Source organism: Eurypyga helias, unplaced genomic scaffold (assembly GCF_000690775.1).
Source record: "Eurypyga helias isolate BGI_N326 unplaced genomic scaffold, ASM69077v1 scaffold16336, whole genome shotgun sequence".
Taxonomy (NCBI): domain Eukaryota; kingdom Metazoa; phylum Chordata; class Aves; order Eurypygiformes; family Eurypygidae; genus Eurypyga; species Eurypyga helias.
In genome coordinates this window covers 12,804-36,576 of record NW_010258682.1, presented here as the reverse complement: position 1 = coordinate 36,576, position 23,773 = coordinate 12,804, and the positions used below count along the sequence as shown (strand labels likewise).

The 23,773-nt window shown below is 39.6% G+C and overlaps 1 protein-coding gene across 1 annotated transcript in view; it reads right to left on the bottom strand.

The window, feature by feature from the left end:
- The window catches only part of DNAJC13 (DnaJ (Hsp40) homolog, subfamily C, member 13), a 47,219-nt gene that overhangs the window by 17,421 nt on the left and 6,025 nt on the right, over positions 1 to 23,773 (bottom strand). Inside the window, exons 5-34 of the mRNA XM_010154443.1 lie at positions 23,033 to 23,233; positions 21,751 to 21,957; positions 21,574 to 21,669; positions 21,328 to 21,419; positions 20,385 to 20,551; positions 20,206 to 20,285; positions 19,956 to 20,125; positions 19,014 to 19,113; positions 18,649 to 18,756; positions 17,951 to 18,106; positions 17,151 to 17,207; positions 15,746 to 15,867; positions 14,483 to 14,558; positions 13,380 to 13,475; positions 13,082 to 13,225; positions 11,391 to 11,473; positions 10,166 to 10,319; positions 7,987 to 8,090; positions 7,750 to 7,909; positions 6,664 to 6,726; positions 6,246 to 6,347; positions 5,995 to 6,099; positions 5,400 to 5,602; positions 4,884 to 4,968; positions 4,236 to 4,390; positions 3,197 to 3,242; positions 2,821 to 2,975; positions 1,992 to 2,193; positions 1,137 to 1,252; positions 229 to 307 (exon numbers count right to left, since the gene is read on the bottom strand). Coding sequence (XP_010152745.1) covers positions 229 to 307; positions 1,137 to 1,252; positions 1,992 to 2,193; positions 2,821 to 2,975; positions 3,197 to 3,242; positions 4,236 to 4,390; positions 4,884 to 4,968; positions 5,400 to 5,602; positions 5,995 to 6,099; positions 6,246 to 6,347; positions 6,664 to 6,726; positions 7,750 to 7,909; positions 7,987 to 8,090; positions 10,166 to 10,319; positions 11,391 to 11,473; positions 13,082 to 13,225; positions 13,380 to 13,475; positions 14,483 to 14,558; positions 15,746 to 15,867; positions 17,151 to 17,207; positions 17,951 to 18,106; positions 18,649 to 18,756; positions 19,014 to 19,113; positions 19,956 to 20,125; positions 20,206 to 20,285; positions 20,385 to 20,551; positions 21,328 to 21,419; positions 21,574 to 21,669; positions 21,751 to 21,957; positions 23,033 to 23,233 — 3,684 coding nt within the window. The remainder of the gene's footprint in view (positions 1 to 228; positions 308 to 1,136; positions 1,253 to 1,991; positions 2,194 to 2,820; positions 2,976 to 3,196; positions 3,243 to 4,235; positions 4,391 to 4,883; positions 4,969 to 5,399; positions 5,603 to 5,994; positions 6,100 to 6,245; positions 6,348 to 6,663; positions 6,727 to 7,749; positions 7,910 to 7,986; positions 8,091 to 10,165; positions 10,320 to 11,390; positions 11,474 to 13,081; positions 13,226 to 13,379; positions 13,476 to 14,482; positions 14,559 to 15,745; positions 15,868 to 17,150; positions 17,208 to 17,950; positions 18,107 to 18,648; positions 18,757 to 19,013; positions 19,114 to 19,955; positions 20,126 to 20,205; positions 20,286 to 20,384; positions 20,552 to 21,327; positions 21,420 to 21,573; positions 21,670 to 21,750; positions 21,958 to 23,032; positions 23,234 to 23,773) is intronic.

The window sequence follows — 23,773 nt, the reverse complement described above, 5'->3', positions numbered from 1 at the left end:
AGGTTATTAGCCACCAGTTTTGTTGCCTTATTATACTTCAAAAAAATACTCAGAATAACCTTAAGATCACTGGTTCACAGATCACTTTTGCGTCCTAAACTCCATCAGAGGCAACAAGCTCAAACCAAGTCAGTAAGTACAGTTTAACTGATGGTAAGAACAGGCAGAGGATGCAGTCTGTCTTTGAAAGCAAGGAACTATTCATACTATCATGTGTCTTGTACATACCCTGCCTTCTGGATTCTTGTCTGGGTGATATTTTTGTGCCAGCCTGAAATAAGCTTTCCTGATCTTGCTTTCATCATGCCTGCAAGAAAACAAGTCCCATTACACTGAGTAACATCAAAACCACAGAAAAACAAACCTGGATTCTGACAACAGTACTAATAGTAATTGCAATGAAGTGAAAACTACAGAGCTCTCCTATTCTAATTTGAAAATCCTGCTTCACCAGCTGACACTGCATGAGAGTAATCATGTGGCTACAGAATAGGAAAAAAAAAAATCTATTTTAGTACCTCTTGTACTGAATATGCTAATCAGAAGGTGCTCAAAGTCCTTGAATCTTCTAAACGAAGAGTGTAAATGAGCTCTAAGTAGTAAAAATTAGTAGCTCACTATTTGTGGTAAGTGCACTGTTCTTGAAGGATAAATACAAAGAGCCATCACTTGTTTTCTAGAGGCCCAAATTCAGAAGCCAGTGACCAGATAGGACATAAAAAGTCCTAAGGATATTATCACCAAGACAAAGGACAGTATTTGGCAGGGGAAGAAGGATGGTTAGAGAAAACAAGCTGCACCTTGAACATGTCCAAGTTCCACCATATTCTCTAGTCACTATGGCTGAGTCCTGCACAACTACCCAGTGAATGCTTTGAAGAAGAGCTCAAAGCGGTTTTTTTTTTTTCCCCAGGTTCAGTTTACCTGAAGACTTTACAGTTATTCTCTCAAACACCGCAGTTCTATTTTCAAGCTTTGCTGCTTCTTAGATCCTCTAGAGCAAAAGAAGTAGGTCCTAGACACAACTGAACTGGTACCACAAATTGATTGCCAGTACCAAGATAGGAAGCTGCCATTTGTTCAGTGTGCAGAGTTTATGTAAATGTATACAACTTCAAATACTGAAAACAACTTACTGGCCTTGTCCCTTGGGAAGGTTAAGGACTTCATAAGCATCATCTATTGACATGGTAGGTGGCTTCTTTTCTACCTCTTTCTTCCAAGCTTCTAGTGTATCTTTCAACAGTTTAACCTAAATAAGTGACAGCTTATTAGCATTCATTTATATAGACATCAGTACATTATATCTTTATTAATAAAGTGCTGCTTTATTACTGAACCAGTATCAAATATCACTCAATCCTGTTACATTTAGCAGTTATGATTCCCCCCAAGTCAGGAAGCGATTAAGACTTGGCTTCACTGCAGTACTATGTTTGATTCAAGATAAGAACACCTTAAGGTTAAAATGCCTGTGTAAGAGGGAGAAGCACTTAAATGATATGCAGTTCAAATCTTAAGGCTACAAAAGCTGCAACAAAGATGCATAAAAAAGCAAAGCTGATTAGACAGATCTAGTCCATAGGCTTGTACCAAAAAGATCTCAATTCAGTTAACGTACTGATACTGTTAGCTCAGTGACTTGTCCAGCACAGACAAATAACTCAAAAGTGATGATTCCCACCCTCCCCTTTCCCCCCAATCACTTGAGGTTCATTGAAACACTATCTGATGTTTCTTGGATGATTTACTTTGCTTTTTTAGTTGTCACCACAAGGAGGATGTACTTAACACATAGTTGCTATATGGCATGCAGACTATGCTGCTTCAAGCTGAAGTGTTTAACCTGTTTGCTTATGAACCAAAAGTCAGGAACAATCAGTTACTTACAATAAGCCTAACATTTATTTCCTTATAATTTGTTACAAATCCCACTTTTAGGATTCTGAAAGATCAAGAACTAAATGAATCCTAAAATACTTCTTACTTACTGGATCTTTAATTGGCCAGTCTGGAAATCTGACTGTATCAGAAAGATGCTTGAGGTAATAAATATTACAGAACAGCTCATTTTCGAGTTGTGGGTAGTTGATAACTGGGATAGGACAGTATTGGTAGAGTGCTCTTGTATTGCTCTGAAGACGAGGGGTGAAGTCAGCAAGATGAGCAGCAATCTTCTCTATCATAAGACGCCTAAAAAAGTTAAAGTTTGGTTTAACATTAGCTGAGCAGTACTCAATCCTCAATGACTGTACAAGTGTGTTCAATGACTTCTTCTGACCTGATTTTCCCTAGTAGTTTCCAATGTTTCAGAAGGGATTCAGAATAGGATGCAGTCCTATTCTGTTATAAAGCTATTTCAATGGCACGAAAATCAGTTTATTAAAAACAAAAAGTGCCATTTGGTGCTCCCTCAGCATCTCTACTTTAGGAGACCCTAGAAGTGTATTGTAATATTAGAGGTATATCTTATAGATAGGTGTTAGTAATAAAAGAGCACAGTGAGTATAAAGCAGTACACAAACAGCAAAGCCTCCCCTCGGGAAAGGATCTAAGTTATGATAGAGGTGGGTGTAAAACGTTGGCAGATCTTCAAGGAAATATTCCCCTTCCCTATGCCAATTCCACACCCTCCAACCCCTGTTAATTTTGATAGGGGCAGAGGGCAATGCAGGACACTGCCCTTGCAGAAGGCAAACAGAAGTAATGAAGCCATGGAATCAAGGTATTTTTGGCTTTCCTTAGAAGTGTCAAAGGCAAGACCTCCTCACCATGAGATGTCATTCAGATTTATTTGTCCTCCTGACAGAAAACAGTTACCTCATTTCGTTGCTCCAAATTGCTTCGGGAGTGTCAAATTCTCCAAGGAATATCTCAGAAAATTTTTCTGGTTCATAGTTTTCTAAATAACAAACCATTGCTTCAGGAAGAATATGTCCAAGTATACTTCTTTGCACTAGATCTTGACCTTTCGTCTACAGAAAAGATCACATTGTCATCTCTAAGGTAATCTGAATTCAGTCTTGCTAACCAACTTGAGATCCAAAAACCCCTCCCCCTTCTCCCTTATAGTTATTAAATTCTACCTCTTGGGAACTTAGAAAAGGAATGAGCATCAGGTGTGGTTAAAACAAACTACAGGCAGTCTGCAAAAACTATTTGGAAACAGAGATAGTTACTTTTGCAATCTACTCACTTCTTCAGACTTGAAAGCCTGTTTTGTATGTGTGTATTTCAAAAACCTAGAAGAGAAACAGCAGTTATTTTCTGTTTAATTGATACTTCAGGCACCCTTGAAAGATAAGCAGACTAACTCAGTCCAGCTGGTAAGTCACATATATATTTACTTTGAGATAAAAGAGTAACAGCAACAACAAAATAAATCCCTGTACAAGTCCATCAGATCCTTGGGAACCCCACCAAGGTATGCACTTGCATGTTATAAATGTCACTTTACGTTCACCATTTCAGTTTGAAAGTCTTGTTCCTGAAAGCTTGACTTGCATGTTATAAATGTCACTTTATGATCACCATTTCAGTTTGAAAGTTTTGTTCCTGAAAGCTTGTTTTCTCTACACACACACAAAAAAAAGAGGCTGATGGAGACCGACAACCTCTCCCTACAGACCTCTCCCTGCATCGTTAGATCATCATTGCAGGGATGAAACAAGATCATCTTGCATTGACAGTCCCGTTACACTCGAGTCATCACAAACACAATCATTTCCCAGTGCATTTTGCTGTACAACAAACTTCACTGGAACTGTACGACAGCTTTTCATGAACTACGGAACTCAGAGGAAGAGCACAGGAATGAAGTGCAATAGCCCCCTGTATGTGCGGTGCCTCTGCATCAGGCAGTACAGATGATTTTACTGTTTTAGGTTTCAATATTAAAACAGGCTATTAAATTTTTCCACCACTTGATAGCTCATTATTATCAAAAACTGCATTAGTATATCAGTATTTGGTACTACTACCCCTTAGTGCCTGCAACAATTTGTTCTTCCACAATAAGCCACACCTAGTTGCACTGTTAGAACTGTAGGATCAGACACACTCTCAGGTCACAAGCAATGCATTCTTTCCCTGACTAGATCATGTGGAGGTGATTCTTCTAGAGGGTGTTTGCTCACAGCCTCATGTTGGTTCTAGCAAGCCACACTGGAGCTTTTAGAGCAGCAGTTCTGAGCATGACTGGTCAAGGGGTATTTCTAGGTATTGTCTTTCCTCACCTTGCAATAGGGAGAACATTGGAACCAGTGTACATCATGATAAAGAAGAATACTCCGCTCAGATAAAACCGAGGTAACTGAGGGTTATCTTGCATGACATGAAACAGCAGTATAGCGACTTTTTCCACAAGGATTGGATCAAAAGTCAGTAACAGCTGAAATAAAAGAACACAAGCATTTATATTAGCTGCTTGAGTAGTGCAAGCTACCTAGCCAAAACCGAAGCTTTAACCAATTTGGTATTGGTACAAGCCAGTAAACTTACAAGAATTTCAGGTAAAGAACACCTCGGCCCCAAAATAACAAATTTGAATCACAGAGTGTTGAAGTTGGAAGGGACTCTGGAGGTTATCTTGTGCAGCCTCCCCTGTTCAGAACCAGGGTAACCCAGAGCTGGTTGCCAAGGACCATGTCCAGATGGCTTCTCAATACCTCCAAGGATGGAAATACTTGTTAATAAGATACTGGCTGAATCAACATAAAGCTTGTAACAACACCCAGTGAATAAACAACTGCTTGTCCAGAGATCTGCAGCACCTCACTGACGTCATTTGATGTGTTTGTCCCACTTGCCATTTTCCCCACGTGAATACGTTAAGTCAGTAAGTCAGACTTCTACTCGTTTCAACACATTTTTATGTTACTTACCTGAGTGATATGAGGAAGGCAAGTACTATCAGACAACAGCCTTTTCACTCTAGGCAGAGGTCTTATAATAGCATTGTCTTGATCCCTAAAAATTAAAGTGGCACAGCAGTAAGCACACATGTACCTTTTCTCTTTCAAGAAAGAACAACTTGATCAAGCCGTAAGTATCAGGCTGCTGAGATCATATTCTGTGCTGTTATTTTTTGTTAACTTCAAAGTTTGTTGTTAGACAGTGCTGTTTAAGGTCATGCATTAGAACAGCTTTGTTTCCAAGCTGAACAAGAGCCTGCCTGCAAGAGTAAAACTATGCCACTGTGCATTAGAAATGTGCATTCATTTCTGCATTCCTGTGTGTTCTCCATCTGCCCACAGAATTAGTTACTGCTATGTAAAAGGCTCTTCAATGCAGTTTGTTAATGTGCTACTTAGTTTCTAAGAAAGGCTGTAAGTTAGAAGTTATGAATATATGTATCTGTCAGAGAAAGTTAACCACTGATCTTCAGCAGAAATGGTTACCTGCTGGGAAAGTATCCACACACCGTGATGAGCATGTTGAGTACAAGTGTGGCAAGGTCAGTCTCATTCAACACAGCCTGGCCGCTGGCAAGCAAGCACCACTTCAGCTGAGGGATGACCTGTAGTGGTCGCCAGCCATCCATACCTTGAGCCCAGCAACGTGTTTTTGAAGTCAGCTTTCCACTGTCCCATAGTTCCTGCATCTATTGCAAGATGAGAGACGAAATTAGTTGATTCAGCATTCAGAGCTACCCTTCCTCCTGAACATTCCTACTCAAGAGAAGCTTTTAACTGCTGCATGGCAGACTACTACAGTCACATGAAATTCCAACATATATGTTACCGTCAGGAAACATTAAGTGCACATTGCCAGATTAATTGCAGCGTAACTGGGGAGTGGAGGGTAGGCAGCCTTACCATAAGGGCTGTGGCTCTTGGCACAGTATCAAGTCTTACCTTGCTTTAATCCTTAAAGAGTTACTTAGAGAATGTAGTTTAGCATTGTTTACAGTTTTCCCTCTCACTGTTTGAAACACGCCCAGTTACCAGAACAGAAATAATTTGTCAAGTTTGAGAGTTAGCAGCTGATGAGTACCTCCTGAAAGCTGTAAGGACCACTCCTTTCTTTGTCAGCATTGCCGAAGTACCATTCTTTCTCACTCTCCCTCTTCATATCAGGTGCCGCCTCAATCACATTGCTCTGGAAGTTGATGTTTGCATTATTAGCTTTGCCCTCAGGGCAAATATTGCATTTCCACAGGAAATTTAAGGATGCTGATTGGTTTTTTTAGAACTGTCCTTTTAGCAAAGCAAAACACGAGTAGTAAGACACAAAAGGCCACATACCTGCAGAGGGACTGTAGCTCTGCTTGTGTGAAGATGTGCCAGTGTGAGCAGATCTACAAGGATTCTAATGCCGTTTGAATCCATAAGGTCCTTCACATTTTTCTGTTAATAGATGAACTGGTGTTAACACAAGCATTTTCTAGACAAGGTTTGTACAAATACTGAACAGTCTTATTCTAGTAAGAAGGGACCATGAGAAAAGTCAAACCATTCTCTAAAGTTTCTAGAATGATACAACCACTGCTATATCTACACATTAACTTCAGTTTTCTCACCAGTAACTAGTGCATCCCAGAATGCTGCAAACATTAAGACTTCCTCAAGACGTGAATTTTTGCTTATTAACCCTGAAAGACTAGTTAAGACCATTTTATATAGCTGAAAGACCAAACTACTGTGAAGTGGATGTCCACCTTACCTTATTAAGGATCAGCTTGTTGAGAAACAGTATCAATCTGTCCCGTTCAAGCCTGTCAGTGCACTATTGCAGCAGAAAAGAATAGATTAGTATTTGATAGCACATATTAGTAGTGATCTTCAAAAGTCAATACAGTTGCAGCTGCAAAGACTGGTTTATTTTTTTCATGCCCAGGATAAAACTACTATTACGTGTCCAGTTTCATGCACAGCTAAAGCGCAGCTTTCTGCTACTGAAGAGGAAAGGTCTTGTGGCCACCCTCCTCCTCCTTGCTCTGGGTCTGATACTTTTCTGCTAAGTCTATGGTTCTAAAGGGTCAGCATCTGGATTTCCCTGTGACCCAGTTAACACAAATACAAGGGAAAGAAATGAGCACAGACAGAGTGGGTCTTTGGTGTAAGACCTCTGGTGAGACTATCAAGACTCAATGCAAAGTAACAAGTGACTGCATTGGTTCCATTTCACTTACAACAGCCATATATAAAGCCCACACTGATATTGGCAAACCACCCCTTCAGCCTGCATGGAAATGCGTTTTTGCAAGCTCTGAGTTGTAAGACATAACAGACCCAGTTACTGGGCAAAGAAGTTACCACTAAAAATCTAATCCATCACACCTGCCCATCTAAGGCTACCATTTCATTAGGGTTGGTGATGTCACCACTACTCTTGAAGTCAGTATTTTGAAACAGTGTAATGTGGAACAAGGTTCTCCTCTTAAAAAGCTTATACTTCTGCATTTTTCAAAAGCAAGCACAAGATTAATATCACACAAAATATTGTGATATTCCTTCACACTATTTCTGTACAGCCTGAAAACCTGCTAAGGCCAACAAAATGCAGGAATAAAGAGACTAGTTAGACATACAGTCCTGATCAGCAGGATTTTTTTTTCCCCCAGTGAAACTGCAACTGAATCAAGGGAAGATACTAGGAACACTTGGTGACATGAAAATGTATTCATGCTGCAGCTTCACTTTCTGTAAAACCCAAGCTTGGGTTTCACAGTAACTTGAAGGACCTGAACATATGTTGCGCCCAACGGTGTATTAACTACTATATCAACTAATTTCAAGTAATTCTTACCCTTTCTAACATCCCAACAATGTACTTAGTATCAGAAAATGGTCCTATTTCTTCATGACATCTTCCATAAACAATGGCCAGTGCTTGCAAACATAAGCATTTCATATTCACTTTTGGGGTAAGCAAGAAGCGATGGTACAATTCATTGAAGAACTCATATCTAAGAAAGAGATGAGATTTTAGTGAAGAAATAAACAGAGACCTTGGGAATGAGACAGGATTTTAATAATGTCTCACGATCTTTTGATTGCTCCACTCTCTTCAGTTTCATCTTCTTCCAGTAGTAATCTTAGGTAATAATCCCCTATTTTTATTTCTTCAGAAAGGCAGTCATATTTTACCTGTAACACAGGATGAGTTACTTAACAGTAAATATTGTTTCTCCTTCATTAAGTTATTGCTTGCATAACAATAGTGTACTTCCTTGCATCCATAAACTCAGTTAGCAACCCCTCCTACAGTCTAAGGAAGACTGAAATCTGCAAGTTTGCTGTCAAAGAAATCCAGATCTACAAAATATATGCCATAAGCTATTGTTGCTCCCCAGAACAACAGAAGTTTCTCACCTTACTGAAAGTCCAGCTTCAAGCCTTTAAGTAACTTGTTTCTAGTATCAGCTGGTTTTATTAACTAAACTTGAACAACAACATGATGTATTCAGTGACTCAAGCTTTAATAGGTAGTTATTCTGTGGCAAGGTATTTTGTTCCATGTTACTACAAGTACCCAACACAAGCATGATTTAATTACTGGTTACATTTGCTGGGTAATAAAAGCCTAGAGGCATCAGTATACACACCAAGAAGCTGAAAGTGAAATTGCACAATGAGAGTCATCATTAACTTCACAGCAGCTACATTAAATTTAACCATACACCTCAGTGCTCAGTAGTTTTAAGCATTTGGCAAGCACCTCACTGACAGGTACCTCTAACATACCACAAAAGCCACACTCTATAGTGGTTTTTCTTATCTATAGTTTGCAGGCCAAAGTTATCTACAGATTTGACCACAGCATGATACAGAAGTCCCACTGACTAGTACACCTCCAGAGCAATCTCAAGCTGCCATCCTCCTTGGCAAAGTGACAGGTTCCACAGATGACAGGGAAGCCTTTGTCACCAGTCTGTAGTTAGTTCAAATACATAAAGCATAGCCTGATAACCTACTCGTTTAAAATATTTAAAAGCAAGTCTGAGACAGCAGCTCTTCAAAGATCATGTTATGTAAGCCCCCTTCAAGCCAGTCCTGAAGTATCCTGGGCTGTAACTGCAAGAATGCTAGTGATGCTTATGCTACTGGAATGTAACATAGGAGCATGAAGTGCAAATGGGAAGCCTGTATTATTACATTTCAAATCTGTCTGTCCTGCCCAGTTAGCACCTCTAAAGTACAGGGATAGAGATGACACAGTAGACACTGTGGTACCCAGAAGACCCACACCTGAAGGAAACTTCAAAAGCTAAGTGCCAGTACAATATATACCAATCCAAATCCAAACTTAGCTATTTACTGCATCAAAGTAGTAATCTGTAGCTATGTGACAGGGCTAAAGTTGCATACATAAAATAGTTCTCCTACAGCATTTGCCTGATGACTGACAAATAAGAATTGCAAGACCACTGAGAATTCCTCAAAAGCAGCAGTTCACTCTTGTTTCACTAGTAGTCCTCTGCTCAAATTTCAGCTAGAAAGCTGAACTGTGACAAGGGGAATACCTAAGAGTATATTACAGTTGAATTCAAGTGCAGCCGTGCTTTGCTTTCTCATTACACATGAAATGGAACCGTGTAGAACCATAACAATACTGGAGATAAAAGATAGAGGAAGTGTTTATTAGCACATTACTTGAAAACATCTTGCAAGTTGTTTTGAGAAAGCCAATTAGGATCGCATCAGTTGTTTTGAGAATTCTGAAATGCCCTTTTCACTTTAGGTACTGCTGTTCCTAGAATGTGAAAACAGTATCCTCAGTTTGTAATGTACAGAGCAGCATTGTTTTAGCCACAACCTATTCATGGTCTGGCAACCCAGTATTTAATGGCCTGAGGATCACTGAGACATGATGGCAGTAAAGACAAGGAACTTCCTAGCAGGAAGAAGTGACTTGGGAAACTGCCCAAATCATGTAATAGCAACTCTTCTCTTCCTCTTAACACAAAGGTTCTGATCAGTGTTTCATCTGTACAGTGTCATTTGTCAAGCTGAGGAGGTTTCAGTCTTACAGTGACACTGGACAGCAGTACCCGTCCACCGCCTCAAGCCTTAGCAGTTTATTCTGTAACCCCCAAAAGAGTTCTGGCTTGCAGTCAGGGATTGTCAACACAAGGTTCACACACATAGCTATGAGAAAGCAAAGTACCGTTTTAAGTAGACATATTTTACATATGCAGTTTCTCCTACAGCAGATCATTTACCTCAAATTCCTGGTGGTTCCACGAGATAACATTAGCACTACCAAGTTCTCTGTCAATGTTAAATGCTCTCATCTCAGACTCAAGAGTATCTCTCAGTTCTTCCCGTGTTTTGAAGTTCCAAATCAAGTTTGATCTAGCATGATCCTGAAGAAATCTAAGAAATAAGTTAAATACTTTAAACCCCTCACACACTGAGCTCAGCAGAGACTAAAGCATGGCTATTGTCATCCTTTTTAGCTCAATTTGTTATCTGTGTGTCACTGATGAAGAGGAGATTCGTGAGATATTCACCATACCTGCCAGTAAGGGCTACGAGTGAGCAATAACTCGGGGAAGCGCACATGCACATACCAAGTGTATGTTTTAAAAGAGTAGTTCAGGTAGGAAAGTAGCAGTTGATGTCTCAAGTGTCACAAGACAGACAGTGGGCATTCTTCAGTGGCTCTTACAAAACAGCCTTTGGATCCAGGCACTGGCTGAGAGCAGCACTTTAATACTCAAAGTTCAGGAGCATGTGCATCTTCCTTTCATGCAACACTTGCACAGAACAGACTATTTAACCTTTAGAAGCATTAAGCACTGAAACATTTAAGTTTACAGAATTTCTTCAAGTTTGCTTTCATAGCTCGTTGAACAGTCAAGCTTTATTAGTCTATTTACTTTCTTTAGGGGTGTTACATCAAAGTGACTCCTTTTTCAGATGAGGTCCTTCTGTTACGAACTCTGACAGTTCCAAGAACTCAGAGGTGATCAAGCTGCATTTAGGACCTGTGGAACTACTTGAAATCCAGTATCCATGTGTCTTCTCTCTGCCTGCCTTCAGTTCATTTTTATTCCAATTCAAGTTAACATGTCTTGAGTAGCTTACAGGTTGATGCAAACACACTACAGTGCTTTCCAGTGCTCCTTTGCTTAGCCTTCAGCATCTGCAGTTTGTTGCTCACTCTTCCTTTTGACTCAGAAGAAAATAAGAGTGCAGTTTGGTAACATCTGAGAAGCCTTCCAAATTCCCTTCTTTCCTAAACACAAGCTAAATCCTTAAGTACACCTTAGAATTTCATTTTTCATAAAGTTCCTGTTACAAAGCACTGTTCCTGTTACCTGCACTGCTTCAAGGTAAGTAGACTTTGGAAACAAGCCACAGCAACTCAGAAGATATTAACAAAAATATCCAGTCAGGTAACAACTTGTCTCAGACACCACCACATTAATCTTAGTATTTTACCTGTAATAGAAGAGATCCCAGTTTGCTTCTATTTTTATTCTTTGGCGTCGTTTCCTTAATATCACTGGCTTTTGAATAACATTCTGCAAAAGAGCCAAATTTAAGAAGTTAGTAAGAACACTGGCAGTGTTTTTACCTTTTTAAAATAAAAAGCTGGGGTTTTTTTATTCCTTCAAAAGCCATAGTAAGTTCAGTCTCATTAATAAGGTCTCCTTTTCTAGCAAGCAGTAGCAAGACTGTCACAAGCGTTATTTACACTAAGTTAAATCATGCCAGAGAAACTTTCAGCTGTTTAACAAGTCATTCATTTAGGAACAAGTCAACCCTGAGCAAAGCTTGGTTCCCATCAGCTCCAGGGCTGATGGAGGGGAAAACCCACAATACAAATACCTTCCTCTTGAAAAGAACTGACCAGAGCAAGTCACAAAACTAACTCAGACCTGATTTGGCTACTGAAAGGTTCCCTGGTTTGATCAAGCATGGAATCAGTGTTACACTCCACATGAAGTACCACATGCAAGCAAAAGCCTAAGCAACACAATCCACACAAGTGGCGGAGATCGACTCACCATATTGTTTCTGTCCTGATTGTGATGGAAAGTTGGAAGAAAAAGAAAAGGCACATTTAAACCACAGCCACTGAAGTAGTTCCAAGTGGTAATACCAAACTTACTACTACCCTTTCCAAGCTACACTAGCATCACAGTAAATGTATGCAAAACAGCTCAGAACTCCAGGAAAATGATTATTTAAACTCAGTGTCTAAGCAAGATCAAGTGCAATTTGCCCTTCCACCACCATTTTCCACATTTCCCCATTAATGCTTCGTTTTAAACCTAGTTCACCATATATTCCAGCTAGATTTTACGGAGTTAAGGTTTTCCTAAATTAAAGGTTATTGTTGTGTCAAATCAAGTACAAAAGACAGGCATTTTCAATAATCTGCATTGCATTTCTTTTCATCCTTCATTGCATGTATCATGGCTTGCTTCATTTTCAGAATGCATAAAGAACAAGCTTAGGTTGGAGACTACAAGTTAAGGCAAACAGCCTGCAATTCAAGCAGTCTGTCATAGAGAATATGGTAATAAAATGAAAGGAAAAAGACCAACAGTAACAACTCTAGCAGTGCTTGAGCTATCCCCTTATAAACGTCAGACAAACACAGTCACCACTTCAATCTTAACTGTGGTTTATGTCCAGCCTTATTCAGCATCTTAAGCACTGAAGTACCTATATTCAAGGTAATACTAATCTTCAAGCAGGTTCTGTAACTAAAATACCACTAGCATAAGAATATCCAGTTTCTTCCAACTCATAGAATGTAGTTTAAAGACTGGTTTTGCCACATTTTGAGGCATTTCCTATTCTCCTGTATAATTACCTGGGAAGATCTGCACATCAGCTGCAGTCCAGTTTGCTAAGTTTGGCTAAAGCAGGAACAATCTAAAGCTTAACACAGATGCTGAACTAATCCATTTGCCTGCTTCACATTCTCCCTGGAACCCTGTTCTAACTCAGGATGAAGATCATTAAGAAGCAGAGAGTTTACTAAAAGGAAGCAGAGCTATGAAGTTTCTCACATTCCTACAACTCTATTACCATCAAGCTTCCCTCTGATTTCACAGAGTTGTAGGTCTTGCTCTCTACATTCAGTCAAGCTGCTGTAATAACAAGCTCCAAACACTTACCTCTTTTTGAGCTATGCCCATTCTATCTCTCCAGTGCATCAAGACTAAATCCACCTTCTCTTTGGCAAATTTTTCAACTTCCTTCGCAGCTTTTCCAGCCAGTCTCTGCCACTCCGGCACTTTATTAAACTTGCCATACTGATCCTGCAGAAAAGAAATTTCCATTAGTTATTTGCAGTTGTGGGTCTACCAACATGCTTGATGCAGATCAGCGCAACAGTCAAGTGTGTATTATATTAGCAAAGTGAAAGACTGTACATCCATTTAACAGAGAAAGTAAGACAATACGCTTACTTACAGTTGCAATTTTTAAGTTATCTCTAACATGCATCCTATCAGCATCCTTTTCAGGAACAGGATCAGCACTGTCAAGGTATGCCAGCAAACCTGGTGGCTAGAAACATTTAAAACCAGTGTAAACGCACATAGCTACTGGAACAGAAACCATCATGTTAGTTGACAAGATCTTTTTTTTAAAGTAGAGATTTCAAAACAGAATTTATGTTCTGCTCTAAAGCAAGTATGCAAAGCTACAGCCGCTTTTAGCTTTTTAGTGAAATGCCACCATCCTCCAACAGAACCATTCAGGGGCACCTCATTAGCTCCAGTACAGCAGAGATTGTGCCTATATCCCATTTCTCAAAGGGGCAATTAATGACGCTAAGGAGCACAGGAAGAAGAGAGTGTGATCCTACAGCAATTGAAGAGGATGAATACTGCAATGCTAGAATCCATCCATATCCTCTGATACTGATTGAATGTTGCATGTGACATTAGAGAGATGAGTCTCATCTGAGTAAGCCTTTCGGAAGGCCAAGCTGAAGAAAGTTTGTTCTGCCAAAAATGAAGGAACTGCTATTTTGAATTTAATGGTTGCTATTTCTTCAGATTTAGTAATTCTAAGTTAACACCATCCTTTGAACTGGTTTTACTGAACTAACTTAAGCAAGAACCTTTCAGGAGGCTGTAAGGGTGAAACAACACTGGAAGCATCAGCTTATATATAAGTTTAGCTATATTACAAGCAAAGTTGGACAGACATGAAAGCATAGACAGAACTTTTGCCTTAGTTTCTTACTGGCAACTAAGCATTAGAGACTATGTTTACTATGTCTCCCATATTTTTGTCCTTTTAATTAAAAAAAAAGTCAGACACCTTATTTGTGTTTCACACACCATTTTTGAAAGTGGAGGAAAGTAACATAGTTAAAGAATTAGAGATGTTTTGTACTAGCAATCCGTATCCTTCAAATAGCAGATGCCAGACTGCTGATCCCTCACACTAGACTTCCCCCTTTCAGAGGAAAAGGGATGTGTTCACAACACAGACTACCCCAAGTTTTCCAATACTATAGGTTCTCAGATCTTATTCTTTCCCTGCTCCATCTCCTTTTTACTTACCAAAATACGTTTCAACAAGTTCATAGCAGTTTTGTTCTCAGCTGTCCAGAGGCCAACCAAATGTCTACTTAACTGCCTGGAAAAGCCATTGGAATTAACAAACTGCAAGTTAGTATTTTAAACAGATTTTTAAACTGCTGAACTGACACCCTTACCATGCTGCTGAAATGAAGATGAGCAAGAGCTTCGTGCTCTTGAATGAGTAAGAGCACAAAGCCTTATATCGTTCAAGTTCAAATAGATGTTTAGCATGCTTTAAAAGTGTTGCCTTTATGAAGTTCCAGTGAAGTTAGTGGAACAGTAGCAGCACATGCTTTATCTAGACCTCAAAAGAACACTTGAGCAATAGAGCAGAAACTAAACAGCCAACAACCAAGTGTAAGTTCATCCAGTCCATCTTAAGTTACAGTTAAAGTTAAAAGTCTAGAAGCCATCAAGAAATGTTAACTGCTCTATGTGAAGCTCTTAATGTCAGTTTTATTGGCTAGGAAAGCCTTTTTGGGGGCCTGCCTTCTGTGTCAATGACACGTGGTGCCAACATTTGTCACTAAGGTTCTACTGCCTTCAACTGAAGCATCATTTATAAGCAAGCCATTAGTAACTCCAAAGAGAACTAGTCTGACAGAAGGTTTCATACTAGCTCTCTCCTGAAGGACACACAGTGGCAACAAGTTCCACTTGTCACTTAGCAACTCTAAGTGCTTCAGGACCATGCAGTTAAAAACTTCCATAATCTTGCATTTGGGTGGAAATAACTGAATTACCACTCATCTTCCTCCGCATGCCCTCAGGCCCAGCCTCAACAGCTGACAAGTTCTACTGACTGCTGAATTCACAGAATGATTTCTGTATCAGCAGACTTGTCTCTCAGACAGAACGGGTGACCCTAAATGCATGCAAACTGTCCCAGGTGTGCACACCAGGAGTTACACCGTTGTATGATAAAGTTAAAACCCTTTGACAAGTTCCAGACATTCTACTTGCTTTTTCTTCCCCTGAATATTTTCAGAAGAAAATAATAATCAAAATTTGAGCCTTTAACAAGTAACCAATCCAAGTCTCATTTTGGCAAAATAATCAAAGGTTTGTTAAGTGGCTGCAGCCTCAGCTGAAGCTTGCCCTGGTTAAAAGAGACCAGCTGCCAAAGAAAATCGTCTTCTGAAGAACTGCAGGTTTTCTTCCCTCACCTCCCAGCGTTACTAGTGTTAGCTAGGCTGTTACTTGGACTTCTTAAACATCATACATCAAAGGAGACTGACATACCTATTTGTAAGCATCCTCTGATCTGTGCTTATTGTAAACATAGCAGTGTGCAAGTGACGAGGTAAGGCACCTTCACTGAGGGCAAGGTCTTGCATTTTGGTAGCAATCTCTTTGTCTCCTTCCTTTGGAAACAGGGCAAGATGATTACTGAAGAAAGAATCTTAGTTAAGCTGCTTTTATTTTAGTCTACAGTTCCAAGGCCTTATTGACCACCAATTATGTCAATTAATATCCAAAAGCCAGGCTTTAAGTACAAGTTTTCAACAGCAACTGATCAAAGTTGTGGTAAAGCCACAGACCAGATAATAGGTAGTTACATCTATGAGGACAGTAACAGTGAATAGGGTACGATACATGCTTCCCATCACAGATCAGGAGGCTAGTAGTATATTTCCAAGTACCATTTCCATATTGCAATTGCAAATTAGGGTTAAACAAAGAATGACAGCCATATGTAACTGCTCATTGCTTGACTTGGGTCAACAGTAACCATTTAAGAAAAACTGATGCTGTTTGGTTTAGATCGCCACATGGGTAAGACTGTCACTTAGTTGAGATATGTTAGTTGCAATAAATAATTAAGAAAAAGCTTTCATTGCATTGTCACTTGCCCAAGTCTCACTGCAGTTCAAATGATGGGAGTTGTAACAGACAGTATAGCAACTTTCTAGTCCACATTATCAGGTGTATCTATGGAAGCTTGCAGATTTATACCACGTCTATTTCAAGTGTTCATTCACGAGAAAGTATTAGATGCATTTCAGATGCATAAGCCATTGTGATACAACGAAGCACTAGTTTAAGCCCTGAATTTCAACACAGGAAGTGTCGAGTCAGATAGCAAGGTCACCCTGCAACAACCAAGAGCAGCCCTTGAGAAGTATGGATTTGGCCCATACATCATGTGGCATGGAAACTAACAAAGCCAAATCATCCTTTCTGAAGCAGAAAGAGCAAGAACAGAGGCTGACATGACTAACTGCTCTGGGACACTACAGCCTGCTAATCCCAGTCCCATCCCATCTGGCAATGCATCCAAGAAAATACGGTCTCTCCTCCTTGACAGGCCCTCCGTAACATGCAGGAAAACTCTGGTGGCTGAGGTATGTGACTGAGCTACATACAACATTACAGCCAAATCTTGACTGCAGTATGAAAACGTGCAAGGCATTACCTAATGACCCAACTCACATGCCTTCCAAACCCCCAAGCGTAAGATAAAGCAAGTTGCTATATTAAACCACAATTAAATAAGCAGGTGTTCTGCTCCTCACCCCACTCCCCCACCCTCCCCCGCCAGGAGCAGCTAATATAAAAACACATTTATATTGGTAAGCAATCGGACTTATAAAATAGACAATAAATATTTAGTATGCTATCCCAGGTAACACTGATAAAATCTCACCTCTATTATTGCCTTCATTACCAAACCTGCTCCTTTTACAATTGCCATGGAAGGGTGCTAAAACAGAATGTTGGCAACATAATTATGCAAGTGCAAATTTTGAAGATCAGATCATCTGTGATTCAGTTTAACTCATCTACATGGCTGTTCTCCCTGGGACTAGCTTTCACAGAACTGAGATTAACTTTTGCCCAGAACTAGAGGGAGAGTTCCCATCCCATACCTTTAAACAAGGATCTGTTGTGCAACTGTCAGATGGACTTCCTGGCACTGAATAGCAGTACATACACCAGAGAAGTGGGAATAATGCTGGGGAAGCTGTCTGACAGAAGCTGACACTGACCAAGAAGCAGAAGAGCATACTGATTTTACAGAAAGAAAGCACTGATATTTTAGCTAAGAAATCTTACAATTCTTACAGGTTTACTACTGAAGAAGATGTCACTCTTGTAACTCCTCATTTACTGAGGAGACAAACAAGAAGGTGGTAGATTCTCCACAGACAACAAGATCTGCATCTGCTGAATCTAACTTAATATTTAACTGATAATTCTAAAGCATTTCTAGAAACAAGTCCGGCAGTTTACTCTACAATGACTTGGCATACCATTCACTGTAGAAAAACCACTTCAAATCTGATCTCTGAAGGTAACGCAATAAGTCACTACACACTCACCAAGGTAGAAAAGGCACGTTAACCAGCTGAACAGTAGACAAATGTCTTTCAGGAGAACAAGAAAGAGTTTGTGATCACTGACTAAGGCCTCTAGTAATAGTAAAAAAAAAATATGAAATCTTACCTGAAAGAGTTTAAATAGCGTTCTTCCATTTGATGCCACCATTTCCAACAACATGTCAAACTGCTGCCCCTCAGTAGTCTCACTATATGGAGCACATAGGGCAAATGTCAAGAAGTCCAGAAGTGAACTAATTACTAGGGCACCTGTCCCATGTTCCTGAAATTAGGAAGACAGGTATGTAATACAGATACTCTCAGGCTGGATTCATTCAAGTTTTATTCTGAACTCATGATGCTGAAATGCTCTTCCTTGTTATTCCATGAAAGATACTGCAATCAAAAATTACAAGTTTGAAATATGGCATGATGTTGAGTATGGCAATACTCTTGTAGAATACTGGCTCCTAGAGCGTATCAGAGATCCGTGACTTCGTATACTGGTGTGCTGCAAATTACTTTTTCTAGTTTCAATCCCCTAAGTACCAGTTTACATGATCGTTTTCATTAAAAGGAACACCCAGTTTCCCTATTAAACATGCAAGCATGTGTTGCTTGACACTCAAGGTCTGTTCTACAGACAGACACATTCTAACTTACTCAGATCCAAACCGATTTAGGACAAGCTCTAGTGCCAGATACAGCTGTATTTTCAATTGCAGGTACAAATATCTCTAAGTATACATCTATGCAAGCATGACAGAAGTGTTTTCATAGTAATTAAGAAAACATAGGTTAGGTGCTTTTCAAACTTTCACTTACCACATGGGAATTGAATTTTTCTAGTAGATTTTCTAGAAACTTCTTTGAAGAAAGAAGGGAAGCTTTGTTCAACTGCTCCTGTCTCAAGTCATAGTCATCATGCATGGGCTATAAGGAAAACCACATACCACACAGTATTCACTATGCAGTCACATTTCAACCCTCAGTTCTTAATAGCTGTAGTCCAAAAGCCACATTCTGAATGGATAAAACCCACATCCTACTTCAAGTTCTAAATCTGTGTACCCCAAGTTATTTCATGTTTGAGCACACTGCAAGACGACGGACAATCCCCATGTCTACATCTTTCAGAAGACTGAAGTTCATACATTCCAGTGTGAAAGAATCTGCAATTTAATACTTACACACATAAGAGCACAAAGCATGTCAATAGAGGCATGGGTTACTCCATCATTGTTCCTTTTCAGGGCTTTCACAACCTTCACTCCTAATCGTTCTCGAAATCTTTTGAAAGGAAAGCAAAACCACAAAAAGATTAGAGAGGAAACATATCAAGATAAAAATCCAATTGGAGACTAAAAGAGGCCTGCTCCCATTGCATTTGGCAAGCCAGCACCTTGACACTTCCATAAATTTGAGATTCCTTGGTAGGAAAACATTAATATTTACTTCAGTTAACAATATGCCAAGAGCATGTTCACCAAAACAGACATATTTCTGTATTTACAGGACAGCAATTAGTACAGAGCACTATTCACAGCTAAACAGAACTTTATAAAGGTCTCAGACTAACTGCATGTATTACTCTTCCATTTGTTCAGTTGCCCTGTAGTCAGAAATATTCCAAAGAAGTTTTCATTTTCACAAGAAAATCAGGCAGTTTTTTCTGCTTGCTTATGTTATCCAATTAAGACACAAACTCCAAGCAGCCTGTACTTACTGTAGGAGTACAGCTCCACTGCCTAACATTAAGCTTTATCTCGTGTGGAACTGAAGATAGCAGTGGCATCAACATACTTTTAGTATGTAGTAGTGCCTACTTCAAGGACAGATGAAGGTACATTTTAGAAATTTTTCCATTAACTAAAAGATTGAACCATATTTGAATCAAGGCAGAGATTTATTATATAAAGCTGATTCTTCCTCTGCTAATGATCATTTGAGATTCTCAATTTACATCAAAGTCTGATGACAGCCTCATACTACTGGAAGCAATTGTGTACAGTCTTCCACTTCCCAGACATGAGGCTTAACTCCAGTTCTCAGTTTTAAAAATAAGACATCATCAAATGCTCAAGAACTGTTTTCACCTACTACTTCCCAGCTTGAAGAGACTTCTCACTTACTTTGGAAGCTGAGTAAAAGCAAGGAAGCCCGCTTTTGAAGCCACTAGTCGTCTTACTGCTTGGAATTGGCTTTCAAGCTCTGCATTAGATGCTGCAATATCTCCCTCCTGTGAGAGCAATGCTGTTATGGCATTATTAATGAGTTTCTCCTTGTTTTCTGAGAACAGACCCTGGGTAGGAAATACCAATTATTAGTATCTTTATGCATTCACAACATCTCCAGGGGATGGGCAGAGGATTTATTTCTTACATCTTGTGTAACCGCATGTAGTACCCCACTGTAGGAAATGTTAGCATTGAACCTGAACACAGCATCTGCAAAGTTACCATCTGGAAAAAGACATAACAGAAGTTAAGTGCACAGTACCTGACTAAGTATCTGGAAGCTTTCAAGAGCACTATAAAACCATGTATTAAGTATTAGCTTACTTGGAGGAGCAGCCAAAAACCTCAGATGAAGGCTCTCTACTTCTTCATCTACAGGCATACTGAGTAATCCCCAACGCTGGCCTTTGTGTGTTGAGGTCATCTTCACACAGACATCTCTATTACCAGAAGCTCTCACTCCATCCAACAAGCTAGCCAGGAGAGAATCTCTGGGTTGGGAGAAAGACATACAATTTAGATCAGAAAAGTGGGGTTAAAAAGGCAAGTTTAGAAAAAAAGAAAAGAAATAGCACAGAATAAAAGGCAGCAATACTTGGAACCTCTTACTAAGACTGGTGCTAGCATCTATACCTCTGCAAAAACTCACTAACTTTCAAGTGTTCCTTCATTCACTGTAAGAACAGAGCTGTTTTACACCCCATATGTGTAGCCAGCTGCAGCCTTTCACTAAAGATATCAGCTCTAGATTATCTGTTGATGAGTTACACATGTTGGGAGCCAATTCATCCCTGTGCTTTCTGCAAAAGCTCACTTAGCAGGATTAGGCTGCATTACAACGGCAAGCACACTCAGGGACTGTTCTGTTGGTTGTTTTAAATAGAATCAACTAAGACCATCTCAAGCAGACAGCTCAAAGGGTTTACAGCTTTCACATTTCATCACTTCAATTGTGCTTTCTTTCCTTGTCTCAGATATAGGAGTTAGCCAAGTACAACATACACAGAACCATACTGCTCAGGAGAAACCAGCTGTATCTAACTGTCCACCACTTACACATTCATCAGAAACATGCTGGACAGATTTGCTTAAAGCTGAGATGAAGATAAAGGGCAGAAATTTAAACCTTGATTTGTAAGTGGTAGGCCACTAGAATAGTAAGGCTTTGACTTATGCTTCCAGGGGTCAGTTTATGGAAGCTGAGAAACTAGAAGCACTACAATGGCAACTTCCATTTGAATTTATAACCCACAGGAGCTCCAGTTACCTTTCTGTTGAAGAGTATTTCCGAATTTGTCCTTTGATAAATTCAATGGTAAAAAGCTGGGGGTTTTCAGTGTCACAAACTATTGCAAATACCTAAAAATGAGAGATAAAGATCACATTCATGAAGCAGTGTTATTTGTCTACTCTACAAATTAAGACCATCCTATGTATATTATCAGATTACAACTATTATCATCTTTCAGAGCTTCTATTTGAAGAAGTGGTACTGAGAAAGGTTGCCTCTTACCTCCCCTAAAGGTTTCAAAGTTGCAATGTTATAGGTAGCTGGATCCCGCTCAACTAAGCAGGCTTCTGTAAGAGCTAGTACTCTTTTCACAGGTTCCTTAAAAAAAAAAAAAGGCCTGTTAAGAAAGAATGCTTAGCACTTCAGAGGGACCATGTAAGTTCAGTGTGATACCCTTACCAACTGTCTAGGTGTTATTTTTTGAACAACAAACTCTGCTAAAGACGTTACATATTCATCATTGCTGTATTTTCCAAAGCGAAGATTCAAGTATTGCTCAAATTCTAGGGATTCTTTCCTTGTCCGCAGAGAGATACCTATGAAGTTGCCAGCATGCTCTATTGCACTTTTGATAATTTCCTCCCTCTGCTCAGATGCAAACAGGTGCTGCAAGTTTTGACAAGGAAAAAAAAAGTGAAAAATACAGCATAGCTCAAGAAATCACAGTTCCATAAATAACCCTTCACTATACCTAGCAGTAGAAAAATCTTCCCAGCAGCTGAGCTTGCCTTTGCTAAGTGTATGGTATAAAGAGGTATTTAGTACACAAGAGATTCCCTATTAAGTTTACATTTGCCATACAAGAAGAGAAACCTATAGCAGCTATTCCTAAAGGATACCCTGCTATACATTAGCATGCCATTAAAGTACAGATCTGCATGACCTGCCTGTCCACCCCTGCGACAGATCCGGACAGCCTGGCAGGAGTGAGGAGTCAGAGAACCACAGTGGTAGCCCCAGCTGCTACACATAAGTGCTGCTAGGCAAGGTTAGGGCAGCTCTAGAGGATCAATTATGTATTGCTGGTTTTACACCAGAGGAAAGCTGTAGTACAAGAGACATGGAAACCCTGATCTAAAGAACAGAGTCCAATTCTGTTAGTAGTGACCGAGGTAGCTATATTTACATTAGTAACCATGAATTAATTCCTGAAGATCTATTTCAGCTGCTTTGCAGTACATTACACAGAAACCCTTTTACAGATTTCAAAACCAACATTACACAATGGTATTTCCCAAGCAAAGTTGCTGAATATCAGCTCACAGGCCTAGAAGGAAGCATCACCATCGATCAATCTATTTCTGAACAGAATCCCTCCATCAGTTAGGTAGATTTGTAATACTGCCTGTCACTTCTGTAACCTTGAGAAGTGCCAGGAAACTCCATGCCCACATTGCATTTATATTCACTAACCAGATAAAATACCCAGTTATTTATATGCTCTGTAGTTTTTAAACATGCAGTAAGCAAAAAAAACACCCTTACACATTGCTCTCAAGTGTTTTAAACCCCCTTTTCAACAGGAAATCAGTTAAAACCCACTCACAAGACTTGAGACTCCACGTCTGGGTCCCAGTGATGCACACACTTGTAAGCTCAAATGATGCTGAGACTTCATTATGAAATATGCAGCTATAAACATACTAAGCACCATACCAAGAGGTTTTGTTTTAGTACTCACCAATCTACTAAATCCTCCATAGAGGATACAGAAGCCTCCCTGATAGCCAGTAATATCAACAAAGCCTTCAATGTTTCTGTAGTCATAGGAGCACAGGACTTTATTTGTTGCAGGATCAATTTGGTCAATTCCTCCAGGAGTCACTTCCAGAATCACAGATTTCCTTGTATCACTCCAGTGATGTTTATAGCAGTTGTACCTCTGTGGAGAGACACTTTTAAACCTCTGCACACACACTCCTTTACTACAGAGCAATAGTTCTTTTCCAATCTAGTAAGCAGTGTGGGTGTAATGTTTAAAAAAAAAATCATATTTCACTTAATGCTATTATCAATGTTAAGAACACTATGAAAGGAAAGTAGCTGTTGACTGACAAGGAAGTCATACCTTACACAATGCATTTTGAACAGGGAACATCAATCCCAAAACCAGCCACTACAAAAGGGAGTAACTTTTGTTGCAGAAGGCAGTCTACTCAGTACACATAGTATGGTTAGACAAGGAAGTGGCTATTGTACCAGCTCCTGCATTTCAGCTAATCAAGTCAAAATTACAGGAAACTTATCCCTACAGTGCGTATTTTTAATCTCCTGCGGTTGTACTCCATTAAAAATACAGACAGTGAAAACAGCAAGTTAGATGTCTGTTCTAAACTACAGAAAGACGAAGGGGTCCCTGTATTCCAGAAGCATTACCATTCTCATCACTGAAGATTTATTCTATGCAATGCTTTCAGTGCTC